This window comes from Telopea speciosissima, chromosome 8 (genome assembly GCF_018873765.1).
Source record: "Telopea speciosissima isolate NSW1024214 ecotype Mountain lineage chromosome 8, Tspe_v1, whole genome shotgun sequence".
NCBI classification, from domain to species: Eukaryota; Viridiplantae; Streptophyta; class Magnoliopsida; order Proteales; family Proteaceae; genus Telopea; species Telopea speciosissima.
The window spans coordinates 8,534,424-8,551,253 of record NC_057923.1 but is presented as its reverse complement, the minus strand read 5'-3'; the positions used below and the strand labels follow the sequence as shown (position 1 = coordinate 8,551,253).

The window sequence follows — 16,830 nt, the reverse complement described above, 5'->3', positions numbered from 1 at the left end:
GAATTTGTTGTTATTGAAGTTTTAGATGGAAACAAACAGAGCTTTATCACAATGGTTTGTTGCGCATGTATGTAACCTTGAGGCCAAAGGTTCAAGGCCTCACCCCACACTCACCTTGCCATACACCATGCCTCTCTTTCAAAACCACATCTGTGTGCATCGTTGCACTAGTCGATGTTGCCGAGCTAAAATTGCCGTAGCTGCAAGCACCAACTCCCACCCCCTGGGCACGGATCATGATCTTCTACGGCGCTGCCCATAGCGGCCTATGTGGCCCCGACACATCGCCATGCGCATTGTTCTCTTTACCCTGCCCAAGTGCCTTGCCCGAGCAGGGGTAAGGTGGACATTGCGTGCGGCTATGTGTCTGGGCTGCATAGGCTGCTACGGGTAGTGCACCGTAGAGGATCTAAATTGCCTGGGCACCACTGCAAACACCACCCTTGCCATCGCACAGATCCGGCTACTCTCCATTGAGTGGAGAGCCCAATGAGGCATCTGATGGTTGGGATGTGTTGCACACATTTCAATGTGTACCCAGTCAGCTGTTGGAATGAGTGTAGCATAGCCTAGCTGTCGGATACCTCATTGGGCTCTCCACTCAATGGAGAGGAGCCCAATCCTCCATCACACATCGCCAGTCCACGGCTGCCCTCATCATTCAGCCGCTGTAATAGCCGACCACCCATGTGCAATCCAATGTACCTGCCCTTGCTACACGTTCCCCTACGTTTGCATCAATACCCCTGACCATGGTTTGAGGTATCGGTATCGTATTGGGTGATACGTACCAGTTTTGCAAGTGACTAATCCCGATATCATGTTGATAGCATATCGGTGACACGGTATGAACAAGGGATAAATGAAGGATATAAAACTTATTTTTAAAATTTGTTCGATAGAGCCGATTCGATCCATAATTTAGCTCGTCTCCAGGGAGGTGTGCGTCCAAGGTGTTGTCAGGGGGCATCCAATGGTAGAGCTGTGTTACACACATCTCGGTGTACACCTAGGGATGTGTGTGTCACAGCCCAATAGCTGGCAGCGCCCTGGGCGTTCCCTGCTCCTTGGAGACAATCTTGATCCTCCGATCCATGCTGATACTTATTCAATCGAGATCCACAGGGAAGGTAGGATCACGTAGGACTGTAAACAGATCGGATTTGGCTTGGATAGTGCTATATCCGCATCCGCATCCGATTAGCTATCAGACGAATTCAGATAGTGCTAAACGGATACGGACACGGATACAGATCAGATATTTTATCCGTTTACATGTAAATATAGTTTTTTGGATAGCTATAAGCTATCCATATCTGCATCCGTTAAGCTTTCGGCCGAATTCGAAGAATGCTAAACGGATACAGACACAAATACGAAACGGATTTTGACTATTCATTTACACCCCTACGGATACCGACTCGTCTGGGCAACGGAAAGTGACAGTTACGTAGAAAAGGAAAGTTGAAGGCACGTGGAGACACGTAGATACCTTATGTTTCGTGGAGCTGAACACGCGCGCAAGCCTTTAAGTCGTGTGGGAATATAATTTGAGCACACCCTCACCCTCATGGGATGCTGACTGTGCTCTCCTGCACCTCGTATGAGCAGAGACTGACGGAACACAGAACTGACCACTTGTCATGGCGGTTGGGTATCACGTCTCCATCGAAGTCTCCGGCAGAAGAAACAGTTTTTCAAAGTATATTAACAAAGAAAAAAGGAATTAAAAATTGGGAGCAGTGACACGAAGAGGAAGCAACAAGAAGGAAGGAATGAGGGCTGCTGATGCTCTCGAGTGGTGGCTCCGTTTTGGTTGTTCTCGGCCTTTGATGTTGGGCTTTGGCGTTGGTTGGTACCGTCTGTATGGGTGGTGGCGCAATTCCTGCAACGGCGTCGGTGGATTACAAGGATGAGAAGAAGAAGGCGAAGGAAGTGCTGCTGGTAGACACCATTGCTGGTGTCGGACTCGTCGATGCTCCCATCCTCTTCTTTCTTCACTTCCACAAGGCTTTTCGCTCCGAGCTTTCCGAGCTCCATCGCCTTGCGCTCTACTCTTGGGAGACCGGTCCTCATGAACGAGACTTGATCATCGACCTTCTCCGCCGCTTCCACTTTCTTATGCTCGCTTTCAAGTACCATTGTGCTGCCAAGGATGAGGTTTCCCCCAGTTCCTGTCCATACTTTTTTTTTTTTTTAAATTTTGATCTTAGATTCGGCCACATTTGCTTGCGAAGTGCTAATTATTCATTCTGTTTGCCTATTAATCATTTGAACCTACAAATTAGTTTCTCAGGGCACGGTTGATGCGTTTTAGGAGAAAACACTTCTATAAAAAGACGATTAATGCTTAAGAAATATATTAATCATCAGTTCTCCCACTACTGGATGAGTGGAGTGAAGTGCTCCATAAGTATACTTGTTAGTTTTTCGTGTATCAAAATAATCTGATAGCTCAACCAGGTGGCTGCAATCTTCATTTCTGAGACCAATTAGAGTTAACTGACTTGTCCATTTACGGGACGGACTTACAGACCTGTATTGTATGCATATGTTGAATGGTTTAAATTAGTTGAAGCAAAAATTTAGAATCACCAAAAGGCGAAAAAGTCCATTTCGTTAAGAATAGGTAGTATTGAAAATCCCCAACATTTCTCTTACTGTGTTCTCTTATGGTCCAAAACTCTCAATAAGAAGAATTGCCTCTAAATAGGGAATTTGACAATTTGGGTGGTTATGCCATCCAGGGAAGCTAATTTTCACTACTAGTACCAAAACTTTGTACTTGCTATGTAGGGTCTTATAACTTAATAGCTTAGGCTTTTAACTGCTTGAATTCCATGCCATGGGTTTATCTGGAATTCAACAAGAGGAATATTGGGAGCAAAGACCAAAACCATGTGTCCTGTTACATAAAAAATGTACTCGTTAGCAGGGACTAAGTAATTCTTGAGAGAAGGCAGCCAAAAGTATTCATTCAACGTGCAAATTCTTTGTGTGAATTACAATGTTGACAAATCCTCCAATCACATTTTCGTTTGCTTTTTCCCATCTGTTGTTATCTTTTGGTGTTTAATATGTTCCCTTGTGCACTATTTACAGTTCAGATTTATATTTGTATGGCAGTTTATCTTTCAAGCACTGGATCTACGCGTCAGAAATGTGGCGAGCACGTATTCTCTTGAACATAGTAACATGTATGACCTTTTTGACCCTGTTATCAACCGCTTGAGTGTTTTACTGGAAAATAATGAGAATCTTTCCCAGCCATGCCAAGAGCTAGTGTTTTGTACTGGAACTATCAGATCATCAATTTGCCAGCACATGCTGAAAGAAGAAGAGCAGGTATGCATTCTATTTTTGCCTACAGTACAGCTGGGGACATTTTGGCAGCACTCTTTATTGTTTTCCTTTGAGAATAATATAAATGGGTAAAGCTCTGGCTGTGCAAGCCTCCTACCTAGCTTGGTTGAGCAGCCCTGCTAATTGTGCTGTGTGGCATGTCAAATGGGTCTTTGATGTACTGGTAGACCTCAAGGCCCTCTCCTCACATGTCAAGTTTTCAACCTGAACGGAGTTTTCCTAGGGCCAAAACAAAACATTGAAAAATCTGGGACTACCAAAAGGGTGCATGAACATATAGGGGAGTGTATGTCTATGTATGGAATGGCCACTCTAGACCATTCCCTAGATATCCAATGGTCAGAATTGCAACATCATTCTTCCATGTAGCACAACTAGGTGTGCTGCCCAGCCAAGTTAGGTGGACGGCCAGTCTAGCTAACCTTTACCAACATTTCAAAAGCTTATGGTCTAACTTTTGGCCAAATCCAAAAGGTAGTGCAGGTGTAGCCCAAGGACCCAAGTCCCAGTCAGGACCTGAAGCACCTTGAGTGGGGACATTTGGTAAAAAGTTGTGAATTAGAAAACATTCTTTCTTTCAAATAGTTGGGGACTTGGTTGTGCATTAATAGGATGTAATGTCCTGGTGAAAGAATTTGCAGGAAATGGAAGTCTTGTTATTCAAGCAATTCCAAGATTTCAATGGAATTCAAAGTCAGAAGCGCAAATTATTTGGTCTAACTAAAATCTAGATTCCTTACAATGAGTGCAGAGCATTTTTCTTTCAATAAAGCAAATGACAACGTGAACCTAACTAAAGTTTGAATAAATACATTTTCAATTGGGTATCTTAAATAACTAAATCTAACCCTAGAAATGAACAAAAATATTAAATTCCATTGGTAGCTATTTGTGGCCCAAAAGTGCTGAAACATCAACATAATTGGCATAGCTGTGATGAATCTTTTGCCAAAGATTACCCAAGATGGACATTTCAGAACTGTTTTCTCAGAGAATGTCTGTATCACTGCCATCTTCCTTTTCAATTCTACTGCATACCTTTTGCCCATCTTCTGTGGAGCATGTATTGAAAGGATATTGGCCTTCTCTTTTCAATCATCGTGTCATAGTCCATAGGTTTGTGATTTTACCATAAATTGACATATTGATGCAGGTTTTTCCATTGCTGATACGGCATTTCTCTATCAAAGAGCAGGCTTCACTTGTCTGGCTGTTTATTTGTAGCATTCCTATAATATTTCTGGAGGAAGTTTTGCCATGGATGGCCTCCTATCTTTCGCTAGATGAACTGGAGGATGTTATGCTTTGTTTTAAAGAAGTTGTTCCTGGAGAAAAGCTGTTACAAGAGGTAATTGGTGAACAATCTTTGGATGATACTATGATAGTTTAAACCAGCTTTCTGATTGCCAAATGCTAATGATTGAATCTGTCTTTGAAGGTGGTAGCGTCCTGGCTTGGCAAGAAGAACCAACATATTGGGGTCTCTGCTGGGGAAAGAAATGAAATATGTTATTCACATTTTCATAGACCACTAGACTTCTGCTTGCCAAAATTATGTTTGTCCAAGAAGACCTTATATGGGGATACCTGGCATATGAGTGTATCAGATTGTCTCCATAATGATATTAGACATCAGCCTCTTGAATGCCTTTGTCTATGGCATGGTGCCATTCGGATAGATTTACTGGAGGAGTTGCATAAAACAAGAAGCTCTAAGAGTTCAACTTCAGATTTAGTTGATGCCCAGTTAAAGTTCCTTGTAGATGTCCTTATTTTCTATAGGTATTACTATGCTCAAGACCAAGTTTCGTAGAAATCCAAATTGCTTGATCAAGGTGGAAGATCCTTATATTAATTTATTTTGTTTTGGTTTCCTTATAGTGATGTCTGAAGATGTATGGTATTGTTTACTCTTTACAGTGTTGCCTTGGAGAGAGTCTTCTTCCCAGCGTTAAATGAACTTGCAGATGGTTCCTTATCTTTCTCCCATCGATGGTTGCCAGATGAAATTCAAATTGAGAGTCTTGTACAATTGCTGCAAAACTTCATTGTTCAAGATGGGCCATCTTTGTCCAGCCTTATAGAGAAGCTATGCCTGAAATTGGAACCTTTTGTGGTGAAAATTTCCAAACACTTCGATATTCTAGAAAAAGAGGTATTATGTGTTCATCATTTCTTACAACTCTTTTCTTTTCATTTCTTTTTTGAGGATAGATAACAGGTAAATTTATTAGGCACTAGGAAAATGAAAATCATATATACACCCCAAGAGGGACTGTAGGAAACAGAATAAATATACCCCAACATATTCAAGTAATAGTCAAAACCCCAATCAGATCATCCAATTGGATATTGCTCAATGTATATAATATTCCTATGATCTTATCCACATCCTCCATTGCCATTTCCAGCTCTTCTCTTTAATGATTAACTGAGAGATTTATTAAAAAGGAAGAGGAAAAGGATATGGATCAGGTTAAAGAGAAGAACTTGGGCTGGCAGAGACATGTAAATTAGGTTGATACTTAGAAGGGAATGCCCAAAGTACTATTGAGAATTGGAGATTTTTTTTTTTGGTAAATGAATTGGAGATTCTGAGTCCTCCAACTTGTCTGCCAATTGGCAGCCCTTGGCATTAAATTGTAAAAGATAGTCAATCGGGGTTCTAGATCTTAATCCTTTCTAGAGAGAAAGAGAAGAGGAAAGAGAGAAAATGTCTCACTTCCAATACTATATATCCGGTCCATGACTACTTACAACCTTCCCTCCACTCAGTGAATTTTTGTGACTGCCTATATCCCTTTCTAAGCATTTGATGTTACTTAAAAGAATTTGGATTTGTCACCATTGTTTCTGATTTGAATTCTTACCAGGTCTTCCCTATCATTTGCAAACACTATAACCATGAAGAGCAGCAGTGGCTGCTATACCGGAGCCTTTGTTTAATGCCACTTGGGTTGCTAAAATGCGTGATAACTTGGTTTTCTGCACATTTAAGGGAGGATGAATTTAAGACAGTCCTTTGTAGCATAAAGCTGGCAGGTCTGCATTTGACTTGTGTTCTCAAATGATTGGATGACACTGGTTTATCTTAATTACCTGGGATTTTTTTTTTTTTGGGTTCTTTTTTTAAAAAACACAGGACCTATGCTTGATAAGTCTTTCTCATCTCTCTTGCATGAGTGGGTTCGGATTGGATATTCAGGTAAAACCTCGGTCGACAAATTCAGAAAACAGCTGCAGGAAATGTTCAAAAGCACATGTTTCCTACCTGAACAGATCGAGGAGGCTGGTGTTTCTTCTCTAGATATAGATGCAGAAGCTTGCAAGAGATCCTACCCCAGTCTGATGAAACCAAATTCTGCCAACAGGGCCAAGAGCTGCCCATCTGATGCTTCATTTTTCAATATCCTAAGCTTTGAAGAAAAGTATATCATGTTGTACTCCAGCGGAATCAATCTGCGTATATTTCTCTATGGAGATTTAAATAAATCAACTTCCTTCTCCCAATTCCCTGCTGAAAAAGGTTGTGCTGATTCCAGTCTCAGTCCTGAACCCAGACCAATTGACTGCATCTTTCTCGTCCACAAGGCCCTGAAAAAAGATCTAGAATACCTTGTCACTGGGTCGGCCATGGTGGCTAAAGATGTTGAGTTTCTCAGGGAATTCTGTAGGCGCTTTCATCTTGTACGATTTCTGTACCAAATCCATAGTGATGCTGAAGATGAAATTGTCTTCCCAGCTTTAGAGGCCAAGGGAGAACTCCAGAAGATCAGTCACTCCTACAGAATTGACCACAGATTTGAGTGGGAGCACTTTAGTAATATATCCAAAGTTCTTGAGGAGATTTCAGAATTGCGTCTTGCACTTCCGTCTACACTGTCAAATGTGGTGGATGAGGTTACACTTGGCCAGAGAATGATTAGGTACAGCCAGCAGTGTATGGAGCTACATTGTATGTGTATATTAATAAATAAAAACATAAGGGAACACATCCATCGTGAAGAAATTGAACTTTGGCCATTGTTTACAAAATTTTTCTCATATGAGGAGCAAGAAAAGATTGTAGGATGCATGCTTGGGAGGACAAGAGGAGAAATTTTGCAGGAAATGATTCCCTGGCTTATGGCATCATTAACGCCAGGAGAAAGACAAGCTATACTGTCCTTGTGGTGTAATGCTACAAAGAAGACAATGTTTAATGAATGGCTAGCAGAATGGTGGGAAGATATGGGAAATTATGATATACCTAAAGTGGTCGAGGAGTCACATATCTCCTCTTCTGGGACAGCAAATCCATTGGAGATTATTGCAACCTATCTGTCTAAGGAATGTTTTAATAAGGCAAAAGGAGGGAACTGTCATGATGAAGGATTGACATTTTCAACAAAGGATTTTACCGGTTGTAATTCTGAAACTTCTAGAAATGTTGAAGGGGATGGTGAAACAGATATTATGAATGAAAACCAGGACAGCTACCAATTCTCAGAAAGTGCAACAGTTTTTAGCAAGGGCAACAAGCAGAGATCCAATAAAGTTATAGATTCCACACATCAGGTCAAGAAACCATTTCAGTCTTCTTGGGTAAATCAGAAATTTAGGCATCAGGAGGAGCTCCTTCTGGCAATGAGTCAGGAAGATCTGGAGTCTGTGATTAGAAGAGTGTCACGTGAGGATCATTTAGATCCTCAGAGGAAATCATATATCATCCAGAACCTGCTGATGAGGTTGATGCTAAATGCTTCTTCTTCTTCTTCTCTTTTCTTTCCCCCTTTCTTCAAACAAATCTGTATGATACCTGTTAAGTACTGTTGTGATGGTCAATCCTGGAAGGGGGTGGGGGGGGGGGGGGTTTCATATGCTTGACCCCTTTATATGCAGGTGTATATGGTGACGGTTGGGGATTTGGTTCTAACAATTTGATCTGTCCTACTTAATAGGAATTTCCTCAAAATATTTCTCCTGAAAGCCAAAATAAATCATTCATATGGCTAAATTCAGCTGGATCAGGTTCATCTTGGGGTGGAGGATCTACTGAGTTCCATCAGATTTTAAGTCTTGATTGCAGTGTGTAGCTTGGCTATTGCCAAGGTTAGAGATCTCGGTCTCGATCATGGTTCGGCCAGCCTAAAAACTAAGTTATCTCGGCAAGAAACCGAGAACTCGGCCGAGATAATGCCTTTTTTTAAAAAAAAATTTGGCCCTTGGTTTTGGTGGCCATATGATCTAATTAGGTCATGAAATTTGCAGGACAGCCTGTTTTAGGCCCGATAAACATAGTGGAACCCTTAAATTTTTTAAAAATCACACCCAAAATGGTGTTTGACTTATGGCCCTAGGTTGGTAGTGTACACTATATATATATATATATATATATATATATATATATATATATTACTGATATGGCATATTCCACACAAATCTCCTCCAAATGTTGTTGAGCAACAAATCCTCTTGTTCCAAGCTTGTTTGGGTAAGATTTGGAGCAAAAAGGAGATTTGGGCAAGCTTTCTTCAATAAACGGACAAAACCAGTCGAGTCCATCGAGAGTTGGTCGAAATTTCGACCGAGACAAGTCGAGTTTTGGTATTTAAATAAGGTGGATTGTAACATTTCAATTGAAATCTCAGGCCCAAAATTTTCGGTGAGATACTGGAATTTTGGTCAAGACTAAGTTCTTTTCTTGTTTCGTGGCTGGTTTCTACTCGGTAGCTTGAAATACCGAGATATTTACTGAGATCTCGCGAGATCTCAGAGAGACCTCGAACTATGCCTATTGCAAAAATCAGTTGCTAAATGCAGACTTGGCTGGGTTGCTGACACACTTATAGACTTCTTTTGGTTGGATGGAAAATAGAGGAAGCAAATATTGGTAAATTGGAGGAAAGAAATAGAAAATAAAATTTCATTTTCCACAAGTTGTTTGGTTGGGAAGAAAATCCTGGATAGTGGAGATATATTTTTTCTCATTTTAGGAGGAAAATGACAAAACGTAAAGCACTTAAAAACATGAGAACTGGACAAAGAACTTTCCCTCCTACCAAACACTTCAAAACTGCATAATAGAAAGGAGAATTTTGGACTTGTCTTCACATTTTGATCTGAGCAAAGCAATAGTTTATCTTGACTTGGCAGCATGTACTTCTCCAACCAAACACATGAAAAATGCATAATGGATTGGAAATTTCTGCACTTCTCCCTCTTTTCCATCTAACTATGCATACTAGTAGTTTATCTTAAGTAAGAGACTTGCAACCTAGTTAGTAGAATTCCAAAACCGTGGTTACGTCCATTAAATGTATAAATCCCATGTTTGTCCACTTTTTTCAGTATAATGCAAGTATACAGTTACTTTGTTCATGTACCTGAAAGTTCTCTTCCTTTGTTCAGTCCTTTTCTGTAGTCACTAAATATGCATGGAAAAAGTGACATAAGCTTCCTTGATGTTTCAGCCGTTGGGTTGTTGCACAGCAGAAGTCTTATCCAGAAGCAACTCTCTCAAGCAATGGGGAAGAAATTCCAGGCCAGTGTCCATCCTACCAGGACCCTGTCAATCGAATTTTTGGTTGCAAGCACTATAAGAGGAATTGTAAGCTGTTTGCTAGCTGTTGTAATCAGTTATTTACATGCCGATACTGTCATGATGAGGCTTCTGATCATTTGCTGGAAAGGTATAGTATAAGCAATGATTCAGCTTTTCATCGTCACTCTTTTTTTTCCCCGTACTGATTCTTCTCATTTTTTGCATCCTTCTCCTGCTATGTTTCAAATATATGTGCAGAAAATCTACGGCCAAGATGATGTGTATGAAATGCTTGAAAATTCAGCTCATTAATCCCACATGCGCTAATATTTCTTGCAACAGCTTGTCCATGGCAAGATACTTCTGCAATATTTGCAGATTATTTGATGATGAAAGGTGATGTAACCAGAGCAGCCTCTTCCTACTTTCCTTGTCATATCTGAAATTACAGAGGCAGAGGCAGATATCCTTCTCTAATTTACTCCTTCAATATGACATGCATGTGCTTGGTACATATTCTTAGATATCCTTCTCTAATTCACTGAAATCGACTCTGGATTGGTCCTTGAATCTAAGTATAGTGAAATTAATGAAGAAGAGTTTATCAATGATTTAATTTTTAGATCAACACTTCTAGTCTTAAGGTATGCAAAATCTGTTGAAGAAATCTTAGTGCATATATCTTGATCTAATTATGCAGACATGTCTGTTCCTTTGCATCTTGCCACCATGATTCTGTAAGAAAATATTCAACCCCTTTGGTATTTGGCTTTAAGCTGTGAAGTTTTATTCCTGAAACTGAGTATGTTAACAGGGAAATATATCACTGCCCTTACTGCAACCTGTGCCGAGTTGGGAGAGGACTGGGTAGTGACTACTTCCATTGTATGAACTGCAATGCATGCATGTCAAAGTCTCTTACGGTGCATATCTGCAGAGAAAAATGTTTTGAATCAAACTGCCCGATTTGCCATGAGTACATCTTCACATCAACCTCTCCAGTGAAGGCACTTCCTTGTGGGCATTTGATGCACTCAACATGCTTTCAGGTATTTGCCTTACGTAACCTTACCAGAATTCATGTGTTTACCATAGAGAATATGTAATGATCAGACTACTTATTGGATGCTTGCCAATACCACTGCTAGGATTACACCTGTACTCACTATACCTGCCCTATTTGTAGCAAGTCACTGGGGGACATGAAGGTCAGTTATTACAGCTATCTTCCATAAAATTTCCTCTATTTTGTGCTCTCATACTGATTCATATTAAGTGCTTTCTGAAAGAGACACAATTACTCAGAGTGATCATTTACTTCTTATTTTATACATCTTAAAATGAATTTCAGTTGAAATCTTCTATTCATATTTTTAGGGGATTCTAAATGAAATTTCTGCGCTACCAGATTTTTAGTGGATGGAAATCTATTTGATGCTAACATTCCAGGCAGTGCATGTTGTTGATGGACTATTACTCGATCCATCTACATATAAACTGTTCTTTAGAAAGGATGAAGTTTGGATTTCTCGTGAAATTGGATCTTATTAAACTGCATGTGCACATATGATGCACTCTATGGATATTTTTAACTTGCAATTGAATTTTAAAGAAGTCTGTTTCCTTTGCATAAGACTGTTTGGATCCTCAAATAGTGTCACTGCAAGAATCGCCTCATTTTAAACTGCAGCTGCAAAACATGCTGTCCTAACTCCTCTGAACATTTTTTTTTGGGTGGGGGGGGGGGGGGGGGTGGAGAGGGGGTTTTAGTAAGAAAGTCCTTCCATTCCTAATACTGTTTTTGGACTCCAGAAAACACATAGACACAGGAATCACCTCTTTGAACAAGTTAAATTTGACAATATCACAGAAATATTCTTATTTTCTGCTACCAAGTAGGAACTAAAAGTTCTGCCAATTTTGTGGTGTTTGCACCCTAATGAAGAGTAGGGATTATATAATTATGGTTTTTTTACAATTACCACCCCAAAATGTTTTGTATTTACGATTACCCCCCCCTGCCCAAAAAAAAAAACTTTGAAACAACTGTTACCCTCCCCTATTGCATACTAATAACCAACGGACCCCCACCGTTACAGACCCGTAACGGAAGGGGTTAGTCGTGAGAGTGTGCCGTTGTCATGAATTTTTTAGGACCAAAATGCCCTTTTGGGGTGGTAATTGTAAAATACCCCCCACCCCATCACCGTCCGTTCTCGTCCTCCTCCTTCTTCTCCTTCTTCTTCTTCCATGGCGTCGGTTGCAGAGAAAACGGTGTAGACTAGGGGAAGATTGTACAGTGATAGGGATTGACCCAAACACCCACAAGCCCTTGACTGTAACTGAAGCACAAGATGAGAAGAAATGCAGAGAAATGAAGACTACTTGCAAACATCTCAGCCCAAGAAACAGAGAACCTTATCAAGTTTACAACTTGGGACTACAGTTTCCATTAACGATTCAAACTACTATGTTCAGCCTGTGGCCAAGCAAGTCTTTGATCCTTTCCCTTTGTTTGAATTCCAAGAGAGCACAATCAATCCAATGGGATCTAATCCCAACTTTCTGTATCAAAGCCACCAAGATTCCAGAACTTTGAATCAGAATCAAACCCATTTGGAAACGAGCTCAGAATTTGGGTTTTCTTCGATTCGCCGTCCAGGTTCTTGTGATAATGTCACAGAGATAGATATTTCAGAGAATTCTGTCACTACATCAAGAGTGAGTAATGGATTCTTCTTCAATGAAGCAAGAGAGAGTTCTAGCAACAGTTGTAACTGTGGAGAACAGAATTCATCAGAAAAATTTCTCCTCTTTTTTTTTCAAATCTAAGATTAGGTAGCTCATCTTCTCCTTGCCCTGGCAATCTTTATGAAGGGAGAGCGAACCCTTAAATCTTTAAGGCGTATGTGTAAATGCTCACTCCTTAACCCCAAAATCACCATCAGAGCACAAGAGCAGAACCCCAAAACCCACCCCTTCATCGCCTTCTGGCAATCCCAAACCAAAGATCCTAACAGTAACAGCCCTAAAACTCCACAGGCCAAATCGGTCTCAGGTTTCCTTCTATTACTCAACAAAATCATCAAACCACAAACACCCAACTAACCCTTCATCTCCTCCTTCCCCATCCATCCCTCAAATCCTCCCCCTCCGAATCTATTTGGTTCCAGGAAAATAAAATAAATTTCGATAAGGGCATAATAGATTCTGATTTTACCATCTTGAATTGGGTTCTGTTGACGGCCAAGTAGTAGTGACGTTGTTTACTGTAATTTTAGCAAAAGAAAAGATTATAATTTATATATCCAAATCTCAGTCCACCCATGAAAGAACTATTCAAAACTGTTATTGCTTATATCAATCATACCTGAAATGGGAGCAGGAAGGAGAAGGAGAAGGAGAGGGAGACGAAGATGGTTTTTCGATCCTTCTTCGATTTCTTCTTACAGCGAGAATTGGATTCTGGGTTCGCCATGATTGCAGAGTACACAGCCGAACATGATTGAGATCTGAGAAGTCCGAAGTTGTACGAAATAAAGGAGATCGAGTGATTGCAAAAGAAAATGTTGTGGCGGATGTGCTTATGAACAGAGACAACGCTGCTCGAACCTCACTCCCATGGTGTGAAAGAAGATCTTCTTTGAAGTGGAGAGACTGGTGTTTGAAATGTATACTCTGCTGCTGCACATAGCTTCCGGGTTGATCGAAGAGGAAGAAAACAGCGAGAAGAGAGGAAAGTTTAAAAGGAGAAAAACGGAAGGAAAAAAAGCACAAAGAAGTTCTTCCACCGATTTGCTGCAACAGGTGAAGAGGAAGTGAAGAAGATGAAGTGCAGGTGAAGTGAAGAAAATTTTCGTTTTGATATAAGGGTATTTTGGTCCTAAAAAATTCATGGCAGCGGCATACTCTCACGACTAACCCCTTCCGTAACTGGTCTGTAATGGTGGGGGTCAGTTGGTTATTAGTATGCAATAGGGGAGGGTAATAGTTGTTTCAAAGTTTTTTTTTTTGGGGGGTAATCGTAAATACAAAAGATTTTGGGGTGGTAATTGTAAAAAACCCTATAATTATATTCTAAACTACCAATCAAAATAGTATCAATACAATCGTTAGTTGCAATGTCCTAAATTCCTGAACTTTAAACTCAAGGATCCAATGACATCCAAAATATATACTTATATTATCATTCATTGTCATTATTTTCTCTGGCAATGATGAGAAATTCCAGCTTTTTTATTTATAGCTATAGCTTACTTTTAATTAAGTTCGATTAATTTGTGGATGTTGACATCAAGAACAGCCCTAAATAGAGTCAAATGGCAAAAGGATTCATGTAGCCGAACCCATTTAGTTGCGATAAGGTAAGAGTTGAGTAGAGTGGAACTGATGTTTTTAATCTTTATAATCAATGTCCATGCTAACATACTCTATAACAATGAATTCTCATTAATTATATACTAATTAGGTATTCACGTTGAATTTTGGCATACATTTTAAGAATTTTTTTCCCCAGAAGATATAGCTTGATTGCCACTAACAATCCATGGTTTATGAATGTTGAATCACAAAAGAAGCTGCACTCCTTAATCCTTCAAGGTAGAAATTGGCTCTAGTTGCATTTCTAATGTTGCAGTTCTCACCGAGCCTATTTTTTCCTAAAGAAGTCATAAACCTATCGGTTGACATAGAAGAATGGTGGGATTCTTTTAAAATTTTTCAAAGCTTAAATCCATAATACTTGTATCTACATGTACAATGTGGTTAATTTTGTCAATAGCCAATCCAATTAGAATCCTTACATTAATTTTGTCAATAGCCAATCCAATTAGAAACCTTCCATTCACTAAAAAGTGACTGTTTTTTTCCGGGTTAAATTAACAGGTCACTTTCACATCCTACATTCCTACCAAAGAGATAAAAAAAAACAGTCCTGAGAAATACATGATGGTCTATGCACTAGTTCCTAGAATTTGGCCTGTTCAGTCTTACAGAATCTTCTGAAATAGAAAGAGAACTTCTGCAGGGAGGACCACCTAAACTAGAAAGTTGGTGAGGGATACAAGAGAACCTAGGGTATCAGCAAAAGTATACTTTAGGACTTAGGAGACCCAAGATGTGTGTGCATTCTGTTCATGCTAACAGTGAGGTGTGAAGTTCGAGGACAATAATTTAATTCTTAGTTTGGTTGAGGGATTGGGGTTGGGGAGATCCACTCAACTTAGGGGTGCAGGATAATGAGTACTGTTTAGTTCCAATTCCTTGGATTAATTTATATGAATTACACCCAAGAGGTTTCAGCCTTCTTCTTAAATGGTTTAGATGATGGTATGGCAGGTGTATTTTGGGATGCTGGATGTGGTGTTAGCTGAAGAGAAAATCCCAGTGGAGTATTCTGGCCAGACTCAGGTTGCTTCCTCATTCATCTATTTTGCATCATCTCTTTTCTTGTTTTATACTTCCTGAGCTGTTCATTTAAATTTTTGTGAGTATTGCAGGTCATATTATGCAATGATTGTGAGAAGAGAGGTGTAACTCCCTTCCATTGGCTTTATCACAAGTGTCCATATTGCGGTTCATTTAATACTAGGCTTCTCTGATTCTTGTAAACTACTTGATAGGGAATTAGATGAAACACCTTACTGTAAATCAGTCGCGTTGATTTCTTTTTTCATATTTTTCTGTCTCTGTTGCTTTGAAATGTAACGTTTGTGGTGGATGTTACTTCAAGAATTCCAATTGTTATATCATCAATTTTAGTCATCATCACAAGAAAAGCCACTAGTAAGAAAGCACATAACCAGATTTTCTTTCAAGGTGATGCATGCAGTTTAATATATAGTTATGCCATGGTTCCTCTGGTTATCATGGCCATGGTTCTTCTGGTTGTAATGCTCATCCGTAGAAGCTCAAAAGGTCTCCAACGGCTATTGCCGTGTGTGTTTCATTCTCTCAAAACGTTTCTGGAATGGAGAAAAGTGTTTTGAGAGTGATGCTGACTAACAGATCCCACCAGCCGAAGATGAATCAGTCTTTAAATCCTGGTTTTGATGTTATGCATGGGGAATGGATGGATTTCAATACGGTCTGAACTCTGAATACCCAACTGGGATAGTCAGAAGGATCTAAGTTATCATCTTCTAGCCTTCTATCTCTGCAACTTTATTTCCAAAATGACGATCGTGTGCAGGTCCTTGTGAATTGAGGAGTTGAAGAGGGATGTTATACTAAGACAAGAAGTTTTATTGGTCAACAAGATTCCATTCTTGAAGTCGGTTTTTGCTATAAAAAAAAATTGATGAGGAAAATGTGTTCCACAATGTCTGGTTTTTCTTTTTATTTTTTAATTTTATGTCCTGTTATGTGGGTCCCATGTGAATGTTATGAATGATAGCGTTCCACGTATCACCGTTGATGTAGCATGGGAAATTTCAACATTGAGGTCATCGGGTTCGCTTTTTTATCCGCTGCTGTAACTGCAGCGCTGCTGTGCGCATCATGCGGCGCAGCAGTTGATGCGCACAGCAGCGGCCATGTGTGCACACATGGTCGCTGCTGCACCACACGATGCGCACAGCAGCGCTGCCGTTACAGCAGCGGATAAAGGTCTATCAGGTTCCTAAATTATGATACAATTTCATAAAAAATAATGTTTTCCTATTTTTGCATACCACCTAGCTTTTCTAAATAATTAATAAGTAAACCCATTCCGTTAACGTGAGACAAAAAACATTAGAACATATTATATATTGATCAAATTGCTCTTGTTAACATAAACCTCTTCTTTCATTATTTCCCTTGTTTCTACTTTTGAAGAACCCTAACGGCAGAGAACCATCCATGATTGCATCTCTCCCATCTCTAGTAAGGAGTAGCCATTCTTGGTCAAATGCCCCCTTTCTTCCATTACTTCACGGGGCAATTACTATCAAAGAAGAAGAAGA

The 16,830-nt window shown here is 39.9% G+C and overlaps 1 protein-coding gene across 1 annotated transcript; it reads left to right on the top strand.

Annotated features, from left to right (window-relative positions):
• The first annotated feature begins 1,866 nt into the window (after positions 1 to 1,866).
• LOC122672004 (zinc finger protein BRUTUS-like At1g74770) lies at positions 1,867 to 15,663 on the top strand. The gene is made up of 13 exons (XM_043869512.1): positions 1,867 to 2,160; positions 3,127 to 3,345; positions 4,517 to 4,711; positions 4,802 to 5,145; positions 5,284 to 5,518; positions 6,237 to 6,405; positions 6,506 to 8,090; positions 9,816 to 10,034; positions 10,145 to 10,282; positions 10,701 to 10,935; positions 11,035 to 11,094; positions 15,224 to 15,295; positions 15,385 to 15,663. Exons 1-13 carry the CDS (start codon positions 1,867 to 1,869, stop codon positions 15,484 to 15,486), a joined length of 3,867 nt encoding a protein of 1,288 aa, XP_043725447.1. The 3' UTR covers positions 15,487 to 15,663.
• The last annotated feature ends 1,167 nt before the right edge of the window (positions 15,664 to 16,830 follow it).

Excerpts from the sequence above, each read along its gene's own strand:
- LOC122672004 (XM_043869512.1), top strand. The coding sequence starts at position 1,867 with ATGGGTGGTGGCGCAATTCCTGCAACGGCGTCGGTGGATTACAAGGAT. Across the intron at positions 10,936-11,034 it reads TGCACTCAACATGCTTTCAG|GATTACACCTGTACTCACTA; the intron begins GTATTTGCCTTA and ends TACCACTGCTAG. Across the intron at positions 15,296-15,384 it reads AGTATTCTGGCCAGACTCAG|GTCATATTATGCAATGATTG; the intron begins GTTGCTTCCTCA and ends TGAGTATTGCAG.